The sequence below is a fragment of the Vulpes vulpes genome, chromosome 11 (assembly GCF_048418805.1).
Source record: "Vulpes vulpes isolate BD-2025 chromosome 11, VulVul3, whole genome shotgun sequence".
Taxonomy (NCBI): Eukaryota; Metazoa; Chordata; class Mammalia; order Carnivora; family Canidae; genus Vulpes; species Vulpes vulpes.
In genome coordinates, this window is record NC_132790.1 from 6,861,272 (window position 1) to 6,881,952 (window position 20,681).

Here is a 20,681-nt window from a genome sequence, read left to right on the forward strand (position 1 = left end):
AGCATCAGAGTTGACTACGAAGGCATAAATCCTCGATTCTCCACATTTCAGAATCCTTCTAAAGGCTCTCTTCCTTATCTGATGTGTCTCAATAGCATGACATTTAGGATACAAATCCTTCTCTTCCTGGATATTTGTCTTCAGCTGCTACCACAATCTCTTTAACACGTCCTCTAGCTAGCCCTTAGTGTAATTTTTTTTCTTCAAGCTGGTTATCAACATGGTCTGATGCATGAGACTGCTCAAAGTCACCCTCTTTCCTAGATTATTTTTTTAAAATTAGAAGCTGTGACCAGATTGTAGAACACACACAGCCCAATATTCAAGTTCTTTTACTTGACTGGTTTGTTTGGTTTTTTTTTTTCTTTCTAGACTATTTTTAAGAAGTGACTTGAGCCTCCAGAATTATTCTCCTATAATAGAGGAACATAATAAGTTCTTTTAACTAGCACTGGCCCAAATACAGAAAATACCTTAATTATGAAAACTGCTATTTATTGACTACTTCCAAACATGCCAGGCACAGTGCTAAGCCTATTACACACCTTACCTCACAAAACCTTTAACGCTCCAAAAAATTACTATTATCCTCCCTTTAGTAAAATGTGGTTGAGACTAACTTTTTTTTTATCCAAGTTAACAGAGTCAGGAAGTACAGAATCAGGACCTGACTCTGAAGGTCTTACGAAGAATGCTAAGAAAGTAATTCTTCTGTAATTCAAATACTCGGAAGCTTAGACAACAATTACCCTCAGTGGATTGCAACCCATCTACGTCCTATAAAATGTTTCTAAATAGGTCCACTTAGGACCCAACCACAGGTTCTGATCTGTTCTTTGCAGAAACTGAGCCTAAGGCAATGCTCGCACCCCATCATTTCTGGCCCCTGGTTGAAAACAACTACCTTTCCCTAGAAACAATAATAAAGGCTCAGAGTCCCCTCTAAGGGGGGGGGGGGTATAGGAAACACCACTGACTACCCAGCAAATCTCCCTTTATAGGTTATGTCATTATAGCTAACAGGCACTTGACAATCGATTTGGATGTCCTGGCAAGCACTCACAGTTCACCTAGCCAGAACTCACCTCTTGATCTTACTTCCCAAATCCATGCTCTCTGGGCTCTTCACATTCATCTGCAGCACCTGTACTCACCTAAACCAGAAAACTAGGAGTCATCATTGTCCTGACCCCTCACCTATACCGGCCCTCTCCAAGTACCTGATATGGCAAGAGTCTAAGTCACTTCAATCACTTAAATCCCTATCAGACCAAACTAAATGTGATATGGAACAAAAGAATCTATAAATATGCAGAGAACTACACCATGTTTCTCCAGAGGCAAATATATAGCCAATTTCTTTAACACAATTTAAATATGTTGGCTAATTGAATTTAAATAAATATATATATACATATATATATTTATTAGGCAAGAAGGAAAATATAGTAAAAAATGGAAGGTCTTAAGGTTAGAAATTATCAAAGCATAAAAAATATCTGGTACTATTACATGTCATTCTTCACATGCTTCATTATTATGAAATAATTGAAAATACTGTCAATTTTTATAGAAATCTTTTAAATACATCCACCCTCACAAACTGAAAAATATTTTCATTTGTAAGTTTTATACTTTGAGAATTCTTTTCATTTTTAAACCACAAACCCACCAGCCCAAGCTTAAGTTGCTAATAAATCACCCCAATTTCCTCACTTTAATCAACAAAAACATCCTGGAAATGGAATTTCTGAAGAGCTTTCCAATGAGTCCATGTTTAGTGCACATAAAAACTTGGGGAAATTTTTTGAAACACCATGAAATGAGACCCTGACACTTCTCAGCAATGGTGGGGGTGAGGGTGGGGAATAGAGAGAAGAAATAGAAGTTACCTGCTCAAGTCAAGCTACAATTTACTGTAACTGTTCCTAACTGGCAGAGACTCAATGTTCTCAAATTGGATTGTGTATATTAATTTCATGTTGTAAGTATCCCCTGAACATATCATTTCCTCCTCCACTTCATGGTAATAAGAAAAACCCATCTGGGGCAGCCCTGGTGGCTCAGTGGTTTAGCGCCTGCCTTCAGCCCAGGGCGTGATCCTGGAGACCCAGCCTGCTTCTCCCTCTGCCTGTGTCTCTGCCTCTTTCTGTGTATCTCTCATGAATAAATAAATAAAATCTTGAAAGAAAGAAAGAAAAGAAAGAAAAGAAAGAAAAGAAAGAAAAGAAAGAAAAGAAAGAAAGAAAGAAAGAAAGAAAGAAAGAAAGAAAAAAACCCATCTGACTCCAAACTAGCATCACCTCTCAAAGGGACATGGCCTCATTTGCCTTTCTGTTCCCCTCTTGTCCAGTCTCTAACCCATTTTGCACAGAAAGAAATCCTTTTAAAACAGATTGGATCACATCACTCTGCCCCTTCAAAATCTACCAAGGGCTTCCATTATATGTAAGAAAGATACAAAGTCTTTAACTAGGACTTGAGTTAACAAGACTCTCTTCCATCACTTCTCTCCAACTGCTATCAGCCTTTTAGTTCTTCCAGTATTCCAACCTCTTTCCTGATGCAGAGTCTTTACGAACTTGTCCCATCAACTCACAACATCATTACACAACCCTGACAGAGTAATTTCTACTCAGTCTTCAAGTCTCAGCTTAAACTCTTGAGAGAAGGCTTCCTTATCATCTCTCAAGCCTAAAGAAAGCCCCATTATTATATTCTTCCATACCACTCTATTATTCTCATTCACAGCAGTGATCACAATTACCATGTATTTATTTCTGTGTTTATTGAATATTATCTCCTCATTAGAAGCTCACTTCTTCAAGGGAAAGGACTGTAAAAGTTTGGTCACCTTGTGCCTAAGGCAATATCCAACACAATATAGGCAGCTAATAAATATTTGCTTATGTAAATGACTAAATCTTCTCAGTCCTCCAAAGTAAGAATTAAGAGGATTTTAAAGATTAACGCATGAAGGCTCAAGGATGTTAACTACCTCCTCTAGTTACACAGTCGGTGATGGGTGAAGACTAAAAGTCCAGATTATGATTCTAATACCCCATCTCTTCACCCCACCCCTACCCCACATGACTGTCCAGCCATGATTTGAAACATCAAGGGACATTTCAGGAATGCTAACCCTGGCCTAAAGAGATCAGGACTCCACCAGACATTAGCATTCTCTAGTCCATGACAGGCCTTCATCTTTTCAAAAGAGCAAACCTTGTTTCTTTCTCCAGAACACATTCCAAGGTAGACTGCTGCCTGGACACTCCTAGTCAGAAGAAAAATTACTTCATCACATGAAAGAACATCATCCCTGAGTAAGATACTAAGGTCAGTGAGACCCTCTTGGAGCTCACATTCAAAAGGTGAACATGAACAGATCCTCAGAGAAAGACACATCTGCAGAAATGAGATTCCAGGTTGTATTTGAGTACATCCTTAATTTTAGCTCCTAGCATGGGTATCATTCATTCATTTGAAAAATATTTATTATCTATCTACCTGGGGCCCAGACTATTCAAGGCAATAGGCACAGAACAAAAAAAAAAAAAAAAAAAAAAAAAAAAAAAAAAAAACACCAACAAAAAGCCATCTCACACTTGAACAGAAATGACTGATATGCAGTATTGGGTTATAAGGAAATATATATTGTGATGGAGGGGAACAAGGTGCTTCAAGAATGTCTCATAGAGAAGGGTCCTAATCCAAGACCGGAAGTGATGTGAAGCCTGAATGAGGCTGACTGGACCAAGGGAAGGAGTTCCAAACGCATGAAGCAGCATGTGTCCATATTATGTTCAAGGGAATTAATGAAGCAACAGAAATGCTGAGATCACTTTTTTAGTTGCAACCAGTCTAAAATTTGGACTCCCCGGTATCTAAAGTTCTGTTGTTAGTGAAAGACCTTAACACTAACAACTTGCTGTCCTTAAAGCCATTGGCCTCATCTGCATGTAATAACCCTACATATGATAATGAGGCCCCCCTACACTGCACCCTTTCTAATAGCAAAACCGTCCATCCACTCTGCTTTATCTCTGGCTTCTACAGCCAATAATGGACAGGCATCTTTATGGTTCACTGCTGTGACCTCCATAATAAGGAGTAGGCCACTACCCTTGGTCAAGATTTTCTCTAAGCAGTTCAAGTTTGATTCCACAGAGATTCCTCCAAATTTCTCATCCTCAATCTCCTACCCCTAATGTGTTGTCCTGCGGGTCAGAAAGTTGCTTCTGAAATGATGTGCCTGGACAATCAAAAAAATGCACTCCTAGCTCAAATCCTAGAAAGCCAATACCTTTCATATCACTTCTGCTTGCCTAACCTTAGAAGTTATACAGGAACTACAGTATACTAAGTATAGTATATTCCATGTGCCTCATTAGTATGAAGATAACTCCACCCACGGACTGCCTGGGAGGGAGATAGCCCAAAGATCCTTTACGAAAACAGAAAACCCAATGTACTCCACAACCAACACACAGGGAATAGAAGTCTGGGCCCTTGGGGGTGAGGACAATTCTTTCCCTCCTTGTCAAGGAGAGTTAGGCAAATAAGATGAACCTGGTAGAAACTGAGCTCTGGACTCTTTCAGATTCTATCCTAGAAAGCAATCCAGTTCTTCCACAACAGTCAGCAGTTAAGGGTCTCCCTGTCCAAGGCCATCTGACCTGTTTCCAACCTTCTCTCTGGGACCATGCGCCTCCTTCCAGAGGTTCCATAGGCCCTAATATACTACAGCACTTTCAAAGCCACCAACATCATGAACCCCCAGAGACTACTCATCTTCAAATGCCCTTCTCTGCTCCCAGCTTCGACAGTTGAGCACAGAGCCCTGTCTTTCCAGTCCACTTCAGCCCATGGCTGCAGAGATGTTGATCGGACTCCATCCGATGCACAGGACCTGCCCCAGCTGCTAACTGCCAGTTCCTCTACTTAGGCACTAGATAATATACTCATTAAGTGCCACTTTCCTGGGCCTCTTTTAATCTCAAAAACCCTGAAAATACTCTAAAACCACTTCAATTACAAATTCTGGTGGAGACTAGCATGATGAAGATCGACTAGGGGAAAAGAAATCATAGGATGCCAAGAGCCTTGGGAGGATTTAATTGAAGGGCATAAAATCTTAAATAGTACAAATAATCTCAACTCATTTCAGTCTGGACCAGATGACAAGGGAAGTGAGCATGAATTAAAATTACAGATAAACACACTGGGAACAGATGTTGGCAAGAACTTTCTTCCCAACACCGAAAGTCTTAAACATGCAGTGAAAACCCTCCAAAGTCATTGGCGACATTGAAGGTAAAATTAGAGTCAATTATGAGGAGACTAAAACGCTGAGGAGTATGTTAAGAATTCTAGAATGGGCCAAATGATTGGTGTGTTTTCCTGGAGCAATTTGGAGGATGCACCGACAAGACTGTTGGCTTTTTGCCTCCCTTTAACAGAGACCACTAATAATTCATGAGCAATCTTTTTCTTCTGGGGCTACGTTCACACTTATATTACTTCTTCCCAAGCAGGAGCATAGTTGTCACTCCGGTGCCCACTCCCCCTCTTCCACCTCATGGCCTCACACTTTAAGTGGTCGGGTTTCTGCTACAGCCATTGCCTTAAATGATGATGAAGGTAAAGGAATTTCATGCTGTTCGCACAAACTGTCCTAAAATAGGAGAGAAAACCTGTGGTGGTGATTAGGACTGTTCTGGGTGTTACTGGTAGTGATAGATACCTTGGGCCCCAGCAATTGCAGGATGGCCTCCTCCTGCCAATGTCCCTCACCGGTTCTTTTGGCATGTGTCTTCCCTAAGTCCTGTACTCCCTTCTTTAGGGACATCTAGGCTGCTCCAATTGCCCTGTGGATTTAACGACCATTTCAGCTGATTACCTTCATTTTTCTTTAAAGGGCAGAGGAATTAGTTACGCATTTGGCATAACCTGAGATTTAAAGAGGCAAGGTACCCAAGCCTCTAGTCTTGGTATCAGTTGTCTTGATACAGTGAACACCAGAAGTCTGTCAGAGTCTTATTCTTAACTCTATGGTCTTACATTAATTCTCAGGAAGTGGAAAAAGTCCGTGAAAACCTTAATCTCTCTCCTTGATTAGTCGGGGGCAGGGTGGGGAGTGCCCGATGGCAAACTGTATAGCCATATAAGAAAATGGGCATCACTCAATAAAAATTAGTTTCAGAATCAAGTCAATGGGTTCAACATTATTTCGTATATGAAATATGGAGATCCAACAAAATAGTTGGTACTAAAAATCACTTCCTTCAAAGTCACAGACATGACAGTGACAGAATTATTCCACGTGGTCAAAACGTATCTTCATCTATCTTATCTCCTACATTTAAAGGATCCATAAAATGTAATCATTAAAACAAATGTTTTTTGTTTTTTGTTTTTTTTTAAGTTAGAGCATTTTATGTATATCATATAACCAGCCAATCAAGGCAGAAAACGAAAAGCACTAGGGATTTTCTCAAATCCCCAGTCTAAACCTCCTCCGGTAGGGCGGCTCATCAGATCCTGATGGAAAACAAACCCCAGAAAACTTGCATTTCCTAGGCAGGCCTGAGGAAGGCTGTGATTCAGACTCCTAAGGAAGGATATGCTCTCATGGGGTGACTACCCTCAGGCTAATGACCTGACATTTACAGTAAGATAGAGAAAGATGATAAATATGCTAATTGAAGACCCTTCACCCAGGTATTGAGAAAGGCTATGGCCACTTCAGTTTCTGTAATCAGTAACAGCAGGGTGGCAGGAGCCACACAACTGAAATCACACCACTGTGCTCATCCCAGAAACGCACATCTCAGGTTAGCAGAGGCCGGTCTCTCTGCTCACTTACTGCCTGCCAGTCGGTACACAATCTCAATCCACAAAGCAAGTGGTACAGCCTCTCCATATGCAGGGTAAAAATTATTTTACATAGAAATTGAGTGTATGTCACCCTTTCATTACTTTCTGTTTTAGAGAGGTGAAAGGGGGGTGCGGTGGAGAGCTGAACAATACGCCTTCAAACAGGCCCACTGGGCTTTCCAAGTTTTACCAGAACAGAAATTAACCAGTTCCTCCTCTTCTTGCACAAAACATAAACACGGAGGAAAAGGTAAAAGACAACTAGAGGTCCAAGGGGAAAAATACTTCCCACAATATGACGAAGGACTATTACGTTTCTTCTAAAGATGCTCTTGGGAAATAGCTGGAATTGAGAGTTCTGGAATAAAATTCATGGAGAGCATAGTTTGAGACAATGCACCTTGGCAGTTCACCTGAGTCGCCTTTTTGTCAATTGTCATATAAATTTTGCGTTTTCAGAATAAAGAAACTAAACCCACTGCACAGAGAAACAGTGTGTCTTTCCGTTTCTGATTGCTGTGCAGAGCAAGCTCCAGCATGTGGACAAGGGGGCCGGATGTTCTGGGCTCTGCTCTACTTTGGGTCAACAGAAGGGATGGTAACAACAGTAAATGTTGCTGAAAAGGGCCTGTGTCTAAAATAATGCTTTCTCCATTCCAGCGTCTGAACTCTGAGTTGGGAGTAAATTTGAGAACCCTAAAAGAATCCACATATCCAAATGGTTTAATTCAACCCATTTCCCAGGATAAGGCCCTCCTTCCTCATCGTATCTTTTCTGAAGACATTCTCTTGTTCCTGTCCAAATCTAGAGTTGTCAAAGAGAACAAATAACCCTCTCTGATACAGACACCTCCAGAAGAACTACCAGCAGCCCCTCCCAACAGCTGGTCATTTCCTACCTAAGTAGGAAGCAGGAGAAAGAAGAAAATCATCAATGATCTATACCCTAATCTAGGAAGTCTACTCCTGCCTCCCATTCTTCCCTCAAAGGCCGGTCAGGTTTGCTAAAAGCTAAGTTGCAGCAGTGGGTCCCTGAATGAATCTAATTTTTCACTGAAAGGTCCCATCTCTCAGTGTCTTCACTGGTCAAGAAGTGCAAGCATTCATTCTGGAGAAGTATTAGCAGAAGTAGTGGCACCAGGTCTATTGTCAGTTGGGCCACAGCAATGAAATTCCTCTGGAGTTTCTGTGGGATAATCAATGATTTTGCTCTAATGAAACCATAAATCAGGAAGGATTTACATAAACCGAGTCTCACTTGGCACCTCAACAAATAGCAAGTGATGGATTTTGCATTAAATTATAAGACCTACGTTACAACCTCATCAGTTACTAATAAACGAATCCCTCTGAAAATTCCAGTCAACCTTTAGGTGCTTGTATAGCATCTCAGCTGCAGATATGCTTATAGCCAACAGGCAGATGAATCAGGGAAGATATTCTGATGGCACGGTTAGCCATTCTTGGCTATCCGCATACTAAATATTCCTAGGAATGTCGCCAAAATGTAGCTTCCTCATGACCAAGCACAGAAACTTCCACATAAGATGAATATTCCATGAGAAAACATGTAACATTTCTATATATCAGAAGATGCTAGAGGAAGGAGTCCACAAATTATGGGCTGCAACCTGTTCTTGTAAATAATATTGTATTCTAACAACCACAGCCATTGATCTACCTATAGTCTCAGTTACTTTTGCAAAACAGCTGAATTGAGTCATTGCAACAGAAACCTGGTGGCCCACAAGGCCAAAAATATTGTGCGGCCCTGTATTTGCCAACCCTTGGGCTAGGGAAACGACTGAGTAAAAGTGAAATATGGAGTAACCTGAGCTAAACCCCTATGTTCTAGAAGCTTTAGGGGGGAGTCAGAAAGGATTCAACTCTGTAAGTATTTGAGAAAGTAGAGAAAGATGCGTTGTGGGTATAGCTTCCATTTAAAAGAGCTGAGTTTTAAAAAAATTAATAAAAAAAATAAAAGAGCTGAGTTTAACTGGATTTGTTCTCTAAGATTTTTGAATCAGTTTTAGGTTCTCCTAATCCACATAATTCTCCCAGACTGAGCCCTTTCTGAGAGGAAAGGTTATCTAATCCAGGATTTGAAGACAATAAAATTTGGGCAAGAAGCAAAGTCCAAAAGGGCAGCAAAACAATTTTTGCCGGAGAATGAATTAGCAGGTAGGTGTTACTTAGCAGAACGGTTTTTCCCTTGCATGAAGTGAAAAAGTTGCATATAATTTTCTGAATAAAGATTCACTGTCTCTGTCAGATACAGAAATTGGCCCCCGCAAAGGACCACACAGTACACTTAGCAATGCCACTCCTGAGAAAAACCTAATCACGATGTTGGTTTTAATAACCATTATTACAAGAACTATCATTCTTCTTATAGGAACTGCCACCTCATTTATCACACACTAGGCATGACACTAGATACGCATCATCCCATCTAACCCTCCCGCCAGGCCTGTAAAGTTGACTATCATTCCCCTCAGTTTACACCTGACACGACTGTGGTTGAGAAAGGTAACTAGGGTATGAAGTTTCGACGTAGCAGAGCAGAGTTGGAACCCAGGTTCCCACCTTCACACCATTCATGAATCCTCCAGTGTCCCACCCTCATCCCACGCACAGCCCCACCACCAAGCACCCTTACCTCTACAGACACTGCAGCACTGATTCTCCGGGAGAATGTGATCCTTTTCCGAGCAGTTCAAAGGAGGGCAAGCATCTGTAATTTTTACTAAAACTCCACCCTGGAAGCCAAATCATCGGGAAACAAACAAACAAAAAAAGTTCATATTTTTTAGTTGAGGATCCAAACATAGAATGCTCACTGTTAACAGCCTGCAGTGAAAATAAGCTTCAATAATTAACTGTACTCGCAGGAATTCCACAATAATGACAAAGTTGCAAATGAAACCGATGCGACTCCTGGCAGAGAAACCATCCCCTTCTAGGTCTCGACAGCCTTAACTTCAACAATTTTTGTGTAGCTTCAGTGTAAAATAAGGTCACTAACAGTGGTGTGCTGTTAAGGTTAACAGGTGGCTGTTGGACGGGGAGCCCTAATTTGTAGGGTTTGCTGATTTCTGTGGTATGAATACGCCAAGGATGACCGATTTTGAATTATCAACATGGTATTACTGGCCCAAGAGTGGGGAAGTTATGTGCAATGAGGGCTCATGAGCTTTCATGAGCCAGCTTTAGCCTTTCTGGATCACTGTGTGCACCACGAACCCAAAGATAAGTAAGACCTCTTCCTTGCCCTTGCTGAGTTCCTAGGTGGAGTGCAGGAAGACAAAAAAAAAAAAATCTCTTAACTAAGAAGCATAATATGGTATGCCAAGTCCTAAAAAAATGTTCTATAATTAAGGTATAATAATGTGTCACAGGAGAATAGTGCTGCCCAGGTAGGGAGAAATTACAAAGATGATGCCACATTTGAATAATGGAGTAAGGAAGGAGAGACTTTCCTGGCAGACAAAACAGGTAAAAGTCAAGGTATCCAGGTACAAATGAACTGAACGAGGGTTAGAGGAGCACCACATTTTCCCTTAGATGTAAATAAAATCACTTATAATAGGATTTTAAACATTCAACAGGTGAATCTTTAGGGCCTCACTCACCAAAGGTCTTCTTTGGTGATATCACTAGCCTCTGTATTTAGTTTTACTCTGATTTCTAAAAATTAGTCCATTAATTACTATAAAAAGGGGTTTGAGAGTATTTTATCTAAAATACTAAGTTTTTCTCTCCTACTCCTAAGCAGCTGTTTAAAGTCAACTAAGAATCAAGCTTGAGAAAAGGAGTCTCCTTTAAGGTGCAAAGGTACTTCTCAACACAGATGGGTGAATAGGATGGAGCTGGACAGCCAGGAGGATGGGGGGAGATAGAGAGTTTTCCATCTCTGAGACACTATCATTCCCATGGACCATGGGGCAGGAACTCCCACTTCATCAGGCACATCCATTCCAAATTATGAACATAAACGATTATGAACATACCAATTTAATTTCTAACTACTCATCATTTGGATAATTCACACCATAGCTTCCTTTCCTTTCTTATTATCTTCAGCCCGACAGTCCTGCCTCTAATGTTCCTTGTAACATCTTCTTTTCCTCTGCCTTGCTCTTGGTTTCTTGATCTCACCCAAGTTATCCAGATCTCTTGCTTTTCTCTCATCTTAACACTGGCCCTACGATGTGAGAATGCAGCCTGCTCTGCATGCTCAGTCTCCTTCACAGCTATGTCCATTCTCATCCCTCAATCCAGGCCCTGTGGTGGGGCACCCAGCCTCAAGACATGGCACTGGTCCTGAGCCGGTGTGCGTCCCAGTTATACCTTAGTTTCTGCAACAGAAGTCATTACAAACCAATAGACATTTACAACTGGACCATCTGCAGCATAAGCCTTAATACACAGGAAAACAAAATGCTTACTCGTCATTAAAGCCTCTACTTAATTTATCTGTCAACAATCAATGTATTTATTATCTACTGCCTCCTTGAATAGATAAGAGTGACAGACACTGTTGGGTCCCTTTTAGGAGCTCTAGTTCAAACTAGGCTACTTAGAACTAGGCAAACTAGTTAGTTAGTTCTAACTAGGCATACTGGTTAGTGTGCCCATCTCCTAGCTTCTGAACACTTTGCTGCTAATGGCTCATCTTCACCATCCTCAGAGGGTACTCCTGGGGCACTGGAGCCACTCTGCCATACAGAGAGCCACCCACAAGTTCTACATCCCCACCGTCATAGCCCAAAGCCAGGGACTGACAGCCTGGGAGGCTCTTCATCTCAAGGGGACCCAGTCGCTGGGGGTGTAATTTATACTCCAACACCCCTCCTAGAACCAGAGTACTTGAGGCCTTTCAGCCAAAAATCCCACCCTTGCCCGGTTCCTTGCCTTTCCTCATCCTGCATTCTCCATACTCTTACTGGTTGCTCCGTAGAACACTATTTTAATTGATCACTTATATTGAAAATCTTAGTTCAGGGTCTGCTTTTAGGAGGATCCAAACTAAGACAGTAAGATCAATTTCATTCTTGCTGTCAAAAATAAAATTGTTAAATATTATCTCTGGATGGTGAGATTCTGGAGTGCTTTCTTTTTTCTTCCTGGTAGTTTCTCCTCTCTATTCAAATGTTTTTTTCATCTGGAGTATGTATTTGCTTTTGTTAAAAAGAATATTTAAAATGCTATGAAGGGGATCCCTGGGTGGCTCAGTGGTTTAACGCCTGCCTTCAGCCCAGGGCGTGATCCTGGAGTCCCGGGATCGAGCCCCACATCGGGCTCCCTCTATGGAGCCTGCTTCTCCCTCTGCCTGTGTCTCTGCCCCTCTCTCTCAATCTCATGATTAAATAAATAAAATCTTTTAAAAAATAACATAAAATGCTATGAAGAATTTTTTAAAATAATCACTCACAAAAGTTTTTTTTTTTTTATGAAAAGGGCTTGCCTTGACTGATTAAATCAGACAATCCTAATCAACCTTTAACATATTTAATGAGCAAGATCGTAATTCCAAATGTTTCAATAGAGACAAACCCCTTTGCATGATTTTGAAAATAATATGAACTGTGATTATAGTAGCATAAGTGCCACTACTTCCACTTAGTCCAGCCACATAATTAAGCACAAAACCTTTTTTAACTTTATTTTCAAAACTATTTCTGGTAAGAAGTATCTGATAATTAACATTTTTAAATCCTCCTGATTACAGTATGTTATTTTATGACCCCTAAAACTCTGTGTTGGTGGAAAAATACAATTCTCCCATTCTTTCTCATTTAGAGTGACAACCTCTGGGTCATTGGTCAAATATATACACTTTCAAGTTCTTTACTAATCACCGTGCTTCAACCTGAATTTCTAAAGACATAAAAGCTCACATCATTAAGTCAAAAAATTGTTGTTAAAGAAACGTTACAGGATAGCAGTAATTGAACAAAATTGAGCAGAACTCCTACAAGAGTTTATTTCATCTTTGTTTAAAATAATAATATGATAACTTCTGAAAACACTGGGTGAAAATATTTGAAACAGGAGTTTGTTCCTGTCTAATTGGTGTTGCTGACGCTTTAAAATGATCCTAGGAAAATGGAAATGAAAGCATCTGTAGGCAGCGTCTTGTCAACTGGGGAATCTGCATTTGAATCATAGAAGACCAAGAATTATTTCATTATTTGACCAGTTCTCTCAAATATGGTACGTGGATAGTACCAGTGTAGATGCCTAGGAGAGAACTTAACTCCTTACATACAATAGGTGCCACTGGGCATTAGGGCTTAAATCTTGAGAAAGGTGGCCCAGAGACTCAAGGTCCTGGCATCTTATGCCCATCACCTCCTGTCCCCTGCCGACAGCATCCATTAAACATATCCCAAGGCTCTTCCATGGCCTGTTATAAATACTACCCCTTTTTTTTAATTTTTTTTATTATTACTTATTTATGATAGTCACAGAGAGAGAGAGAGAGAGAGAGAGGCAGAGACACAGGCAGAGGGAGAAGCAGGCTCCATGCACCGAGAGCCTGATGTGGGATTCGATCCCGGGTCTCCAGGATCGCGCCCTGGGCCAAAGGCAGGCGCCGAACCGCTGCACCACCCAGGGATCCCTAAACACTACCCCTTTATCAAAAGACTCAATGAGCCGTAGCCTGACCAACCTGGTTGGTCAAATGATCGAACTGAAAATGATCGTTCAATGTTTCGGAGTCTCCCCTTCTAAAATTTTGAAATGAGAATTATTTCCAAATAAGTCTAACACCATCAGGAGTGGCAGGACAGAGGCTAAGAGATGAGCCTGTCAAGCCAGACCACACAGGTTCAGATCCCAGCTAGCTCACTTACTATGTACCTGGATCTTCTATGCCTCGATTTTCTCATCTGCAAAATGGGAATGATCATAGCACCCACCTGATAGGGTAATTATGAGTTTTACAGGAAATAATAAGTCTGAAACGTTTCAAATAGTATCTAGAAAATACTAAATGCTCAAGAATTGGTAACTACTGTCAAGGACCCTGCTCCATATACAAAGTAAATAACTGTAGAAATGAATGACTTTTTAAAAGATGCAATTATTTACTTGCACACACATACATGCATACACATACCACGTGTGCTAGGAGAATGTCTGCCCCAACTTTTCTAACCTTTTGTAAAAATACAACCAAACAAAAGCAGTAAAGGATGAACCACAGCATGCAGAAGAGTGTCTACAATGTGCCATTAACAGTGTGGTAAGGACTATTCCTATAAGCCGGCACCTCAATCCATGCCCGTATCTCCCAGAGGACTCCAGTATTCTCTGCCTTGACCGTTTGACAACAGATGGAGTCATAACTGGGACCCTTGTTAAAACCACCCACTGCTTCTACTGAAAACAAAGGGCATTGCTACTTGTAAGTGGCAACATGCAAGACTAGGATCCACTAGGATCATCAGCACAGTGGGCAAGAGTGCCTTTAAGCATCCCAGCTGCCCCTGAGGTGGAAGAAGAAAGGTCTTAGAATCCAAATCATTTCCCCTCCCCTAGAAGTGAAACAACTTACAGAGAAAAGGACATCTAATCATATTTTCAGAGAGGACATGCATGGTCATGTAGAATTAGAAGAGCTCATGTTACTGAGAACTTACTTTGTGCCAAGCACACTACTAGGTTCTTCACATGCTTTTTCCCATTTAATCTACCCAACGTCCAATGTGGTAATGTGCTGCTCCCAGGTTGGAAATTACCCCGCCAGCTCTCCCATGCCCAGGTCTGGTAGCCTGCCTTGCTGACTGAGAGATCACAGAGCTCCTCCTGCTACACCACCCCGGCCCCTGCCATAGACTAAGGAGATCCTCCCACAGCATCCAGTCATGCACAAAGACCACCATACCTCCATACCCACCATACCCATCCAGACTGTCTACAGCAATAGAATCTCTGGCATTCCCAGGGGCATCCAAGAATGGGGGGCGGGGAGGGAAATACAATAGGAAAGTTCAGAGGAGTTAACCCCTAGGGGTAAACTCCAGCCACTGAGAAGTAGAAAACAGGTGAGAGCCTTTCCTCCACCCACCACCGCCCCAATAAAGAACTGGATTCAAGCCTCTCCAGGTCTCTAAAAGCTTCATTTTTCCCAACCTCTAAAATAGATTCCTTTCTTTTCCTCAGGGATGTGATGAAAAGCAAAAGCAATCATTTGGTTACAACCACTTACAAAAGGGGCTATTCTGAGGCAGAGGGTCCTGTCAGCTCTCTGAGAATACCCCATAAAACCAGCTGGACTTCCTTGTAGGACTGGGGCTGCCCTGTAATAGGCCACCTTGTATGGGTACTCCCTCCTTCCCCGTCTCCCAGTCTTCCATTCCCAGGACAGCACCTCCCCCAAGTAACATGTGCATGGCTAGCTCCCACGCTTCGTTGTAATATTACCTCTTCCCAGACCACCCATACCTCCCCAAAACTTCTGTATCTCTTCAGCCTGCTTTGTATTTTTCATAGGATTTAGCATTATATTGTATATGCATTTATTTTATTATCTGTCTCCCCCACTAGATCACCAGTTCTATAAAAGCAGGGACTCTGTTGTGTTCACTGCTACATATCCAAAATCTAGTACATGCGAGCATATAGCAGTTGATCAAGGTATGTTGGCTGAATGACTACTGAAGATCTAGGCTTCTACATATCTTATTCCAAGAAAAAGATGGGTGGGGGCAGGTAGGAAATAGGCATTTTCTCACAATATTAGACACTTGGGACTAGAGATGGCACCATCCAGAGCCAGCATCACAAACTGATTTCCCCAAAATCAAGTCAAAATCCTTTCCTGGGCCACCTGCCAACCTCCCTGGCTCCTAGTAACTGCTGGCTCCCTTCACCTTCTCACATCCTTCCGTGGCTTTCCCCTAGGCTACTTGATCTACAAGCTGGCAGCACAATGGCAATGGGTGGGCCCTTCCAGTCCTGGACAGCAGCCCATCACAGAGAGTCCATCCCCCCAGGGACCCACTCAGGCCAACACACTACACTCGAGATCCTTATCAGAGCCCATCAATCTATCTGTTAATTCCCAAGGGTTGGGGATCATAAGATTGAAACTTACTCTGCATTCCCGGCAGCTCTTAGTTAAAATCCTCTGGCCTTCTGCAAGGACTCTGCCTCCATAGATACATTTTGCTGTAACAAAAACAGAAAAATAGGTCAGTCATGCTCTGCAACTAACTGGCCTCAGAGGGCCACCCACTGAAGTGAATCCCACAGAATACAGATTCTCCTTGTGGGGCACCTGGCTGGATCAGTTGGTAGAGTATGTGACTCTTCTCTGGGTCATCAGTTCAAGCCCCACATTGGGTGTGGAGCCTACTTTAAAAAAAAATAGAAATATTTAAGACATGGGAATATCTAAGACAATTGTAAGGACAATTGTTGGGTCCCCATCAAATGGTCATCTTCCATTATGTTCGCCATGAGTCCCTCACACTAAGGATATACAGCTATTTCAACGTCACAGCTGCTAAAGGAAATAGAAAGTGAATTGATGTGGTCAGAAGTTAAAATGAGGAAGCAGCAGTGGTCATCTCCATGGAGTATAATAGCAGAACCTTTGATTCTTACACTCCAGCCATAAAATGAACGAGTTGGTAAAAAGGGACTTATATATTCCATTCATCAGAACCTCACAATGCAAAAGGACACCTTTATTTTTCTGTGTTCGTGGGAGATGCATGCCCATACACTCGATGTTCCTAGTAAGTTCAAAAACCTTTGAGAAATACAAGCCAAAACAGTAAGACATTTATCAATGCACTGGAGAGACTCTTTTGAAAAGTGAGCTTCATAGGCTAATAGAGAGGCACAAAGTAGATAGGCCTTATAGGAAAGGTAAAAGGATAAATGGAGCTCCCACAATTCAATTTAGGTTCCACTGAGACTCAGTCCTCAACTCAACTTGCTCACCCACTTTTGAACAAGTGCAGGATATATGTTAGTGTGATCTAATCCTAATGTGCCTCCACTCAGTTCTCCAGCCACATCAACAGGGAGACAAAGGCCCGCTCACTCCCTCTCCTGCACAGATGAGGATCCTTCTTCCATAGCATTTAGGAAGCCCTCAATTGAAGACACGCACTCTAAGGCATCTCTATCACCCACTACGTGTCTTACAAAAACCACCTCAGCCCTCAGAGTCTCCATTTCCATATTGGTTAAAAACAGGTTAATTTGGTAGTCTCCTAGTCCTACAATCTTCCAACTCTCATGGAACGTTCAAGTATATATAGACCTTAGCAATCAACTTGTCCAACACCCTCTTGTTAGCCACAGGAAGAGGAAAGCCCAGAGATCTGGTACACTTATCATGATCCCATAGTGGCTGCTGTGGTGTGCTACTCAGGTCACCCTCGACAGCTTAAGGACTCATTCCTGCAGCTGCTGGGGTAACTGATGATCAATAGCTGAGCTGAACAGTGGTCTAGGACTTCCCCTTGGTTGAAAAGAACCACCTCATCCAAAGTCAAATGCTCTTTCTAAGGTAGCCCACACACAATGAGTGGTTGGTAAAGGTAGGACAAAGTCCTGGGCCCTGGCCTCAAGTAGGAATCACTGTGAAAGGTCATTCCAGCTCCAGAACTCGAGGGATGACTGAAGGTTTTATAGTAACTGTATTACAGTTCAACTCTTCATCTGCCCAATTCTGCTTCCTTCAGGATCTCACTCTACCCCAGAACTGATCCTGATAGATCCTTCCTCATAAAGGACAAAGCACATCTCCATTTCAGAGTCTGTTTCCTGTTGGAACCTGACCTGCAACAACCCACACCTGACTGGAATCTGTTCCATTCTAGTACCTCCTTCCATGTTCCATTCTAGCACCACTATACACCTAGTACCCATACTCTACCACCTGGGGTCCTTTTAACCTGTCCCTCTTACTCAATCCAACATCCAATCATAATCCAAATCCCAACAATGCTTCCTCCTTAAGTTTCTCAAGTCAACCTATTTTTGTGTAGTCCCTACACCTGCAACTATCTTCCTTCCCAGCCCCATCTTTAGTACCCCAGAACCATCTCCTATGTCTCCCATGTTCTGGTCTTAATCTTACTGAGTTCTTCCCCATACAATGGTCAGACATATTTTGTTATAATATGAGGCCATGCTTTAAAATCATCATGGGTCACTAATGCCCTCAGAACATAGTCCAAATTCCTGAATTCAACAAAGCCATTCAGGTAGCTCTTCCTTCTCTTTCATGTTTCACAGCTTATCAGTTCCTCTGCATTTATTCCCCCACCACCACCCCAAACATTCAACCTCCACATATACCCTGGCCACACTTTCTCCTTTACATTTGGGATTTGCACACATTATCATCTTCTCCAGAAATAGGCAGCCTCGTCCCCCTTTCCCCTGGTAACCCCCCATTCTCTATACCCATCAATTTCAATGTAAGCCTGACTTCCAGCAAGAAGCTATTCTTGACTTCCAAACTGGTGAACTGCCCTCACTTTGTGCTTCTGTGGTACTCTGGATCTAGCTCTAACACCTCACATTTTCTCTCAGTTGCCTAATTCACTATACATCTCTGCTGCTAACTATAATCTCCATGAGGGCAGAAAACAGGTCTATTTCATCATTTCATCTCCAGTCCCAAGCTCAGTGCCTCTCTGGACTTTTTGTTAATAACAATTAGTAATTTTAGAATTAGTGTGCCTATAGTTGGTAGTGAAAACCAGTCAAAAGTTCTGATTCTCAAATAAGAGTTCTTTCTGCTATTTAATATGATTTAAAAAATTAAAAGCACGTATCAAGAGTTTCAGAACAACAGAAAAAAGAAATTTTTCTAGATCAAACACTCTTCCCTTCCTTAAAAAAGTTATCCATGACCATTGTGTATGCCTCAATTTTCATGATCAATCAGTGGACCATGACTCATTGGTCCTAATGATGATGTAGATTCTCCTATATACGCACATGGTGAGACCACACATCCTCCAAGGGCCTGGAATTCCTGTCCAATAAACTCCCACACTCCCAAACACAGCTGCTGCCAACTTGGCAAGATGGCTTGTTCCAGAGTGACAGTTCTGCTAAATGCGCTGGTGTCAAATCTGCCATCTGCTTCTTGGCCCAAGCTGGGAAGCAAAGAAATAGACTTTCTTCCTCATTTTGTCCCTTGCCCCCCACAAAATGCTAGGAGCACACTTGCTACCCTGTTTTAAGACATTTGCCTGATTCCTCTCTCCTCTAGTAGGAGTTTTAGGATGAGCCTGTCTGGAGAGAGTGAGGTCTTACTGTTTACATTCATGCCACACACAGAGTAACATCCCTCAAAATTACCAGCCCTGTATTAAAATGAAATGTCCACTGAACTTTATGTCCTCACATAGCAGGGTGCTTTGGGGACTATGAATGATATCAACGTCATGCTGCATGCCTCAGCCATTTGCACTGGTGCAGGATGTGTAGGTGATTACAATATCAACTATCAATGAAATTCTCTGAGGACAGCTTTCAGGATCACCACTGGAAGTCACCCAAACACCCCCTGCTTTCTCATGTTCACCCCCATTTCTCTGACAGTACCCCTCCTATTCCGACACTGCCCTCCATATGCCTAACATCAATCCTCATTATCCCACCTCTTGATCTACAGCCAAAAGGCTTATTTTTGATGTCGGAGGAAATTCAAGCATAAGGGGAGTCAGGCTCCAGTGCCTTTAGCTGGGGCATTTGGGACTCCATTCCAACAGCTTTCAGTATGAGTAGAAATGTAAATGGATACCTGAAGCCCTTCATATCACACCGGGGACATGCAAACTAGAGTATTTCACAGTGTACAACCATGAAATTGAAACCTGGCACCAATGCAGACTTCTCTGTGATGTCAGAAACAAATGTACTGAGGATGTAGAGAAATAGTTATTCAACTACATCTTCTTGCACCCACAGACCCAGGCCCTTCAAATTTGGATCTGATTTCTCCAGGGCAATGAATGGACACTTTTGCCATCTGGGTGCACACTATATAGACAACTGACAAGTAGGAGCTGGCACCCCTGTCAGATATGGACACTAGGTTGCTCTGTCTATATTTAGGTATTTGTACCTTACACACACTCCAGCCATCCCTTGGCAATCAATGGGTCAGGATATCAAAACCAGCACTCTGTACTACACTCTGAAGGAGACAGGCAGCTCGGTTAAACACCCAGGAGTCCTCCCTGCCTCAATGAGTTCATTCACAGATCTGGCTCCAGATACCACCTCTCTGAGCAAGATGCCCGCATCACGCTGGTTGTCCCTGCAGCATCTCCAACTCACACATGCCCAACAGAATGTATTGCTCCCTGCACTATTTCTTCCACCTGTCTTAGTTCTGTTCATCACACTAGGAGTCCCCTACAGGCTTCTGTTCAAAACCTGGCAACTTCTCCCTTACAGACGCTCTGCCCCTCATTCATCTGTCTCACCCAAAAAAAAAAAAAAGTTAAGGAGTACCTACTGTGCACCAGGCCTTTTGGTCATCACTCACATCCATCCCTTCCTTTTCCTCTCCCCAGGCAGTGGTGGTCTGTCGGCTTTATTACTTCTACGTGGAATATCCCTGAATCCCATACCCACCCACCCTACCTCTGGCTTTCCCAATGCACCAGATATTGTGAAACACTTTGATTATGCCCCAGCCCTCCCCTCAAAACTTGCTTTTGACTACCAAAATCAATGCAATGTCTGCTTCCTTGATTTTTGCACATATTATTGTGTCAGATGTGTTCTCACCTACCTTGTCAACATGGCAA

At 42.2% G+C, this 20,681-nt stretch overlaps 1 protein-coding gene across 2 annotated transcripts in view; it reads right to left on the reverse strand.

Annotated features, from left to right (window-relative positions):
* Window positions 1-20,681, reverse strand: part of NELL1 (neural EGFL like 1) — an 805,991-nt gene that overhangs the window by 594,749 nt on the left and 190,561 nt on the right. For both annotated transcript variants that reach the window (XM_072725392.1, XM_072725393.1), the window contains exons 10-11: window positions 15,986-16,059; window positions 9,539-9,638 (exon numbers count right to left, since the gene is read on the reverse strand). In XM_072725392.1, the coding sequence (XP_072581493.1) occupies window positions 9,539-9,638; window positions 15,986-16,059 (174 nt within the window). The remainder of the gene's footprint in view (window positions 1-9,538; window positions 9,639-15,985; window positions 16,060-20,681) is intronic.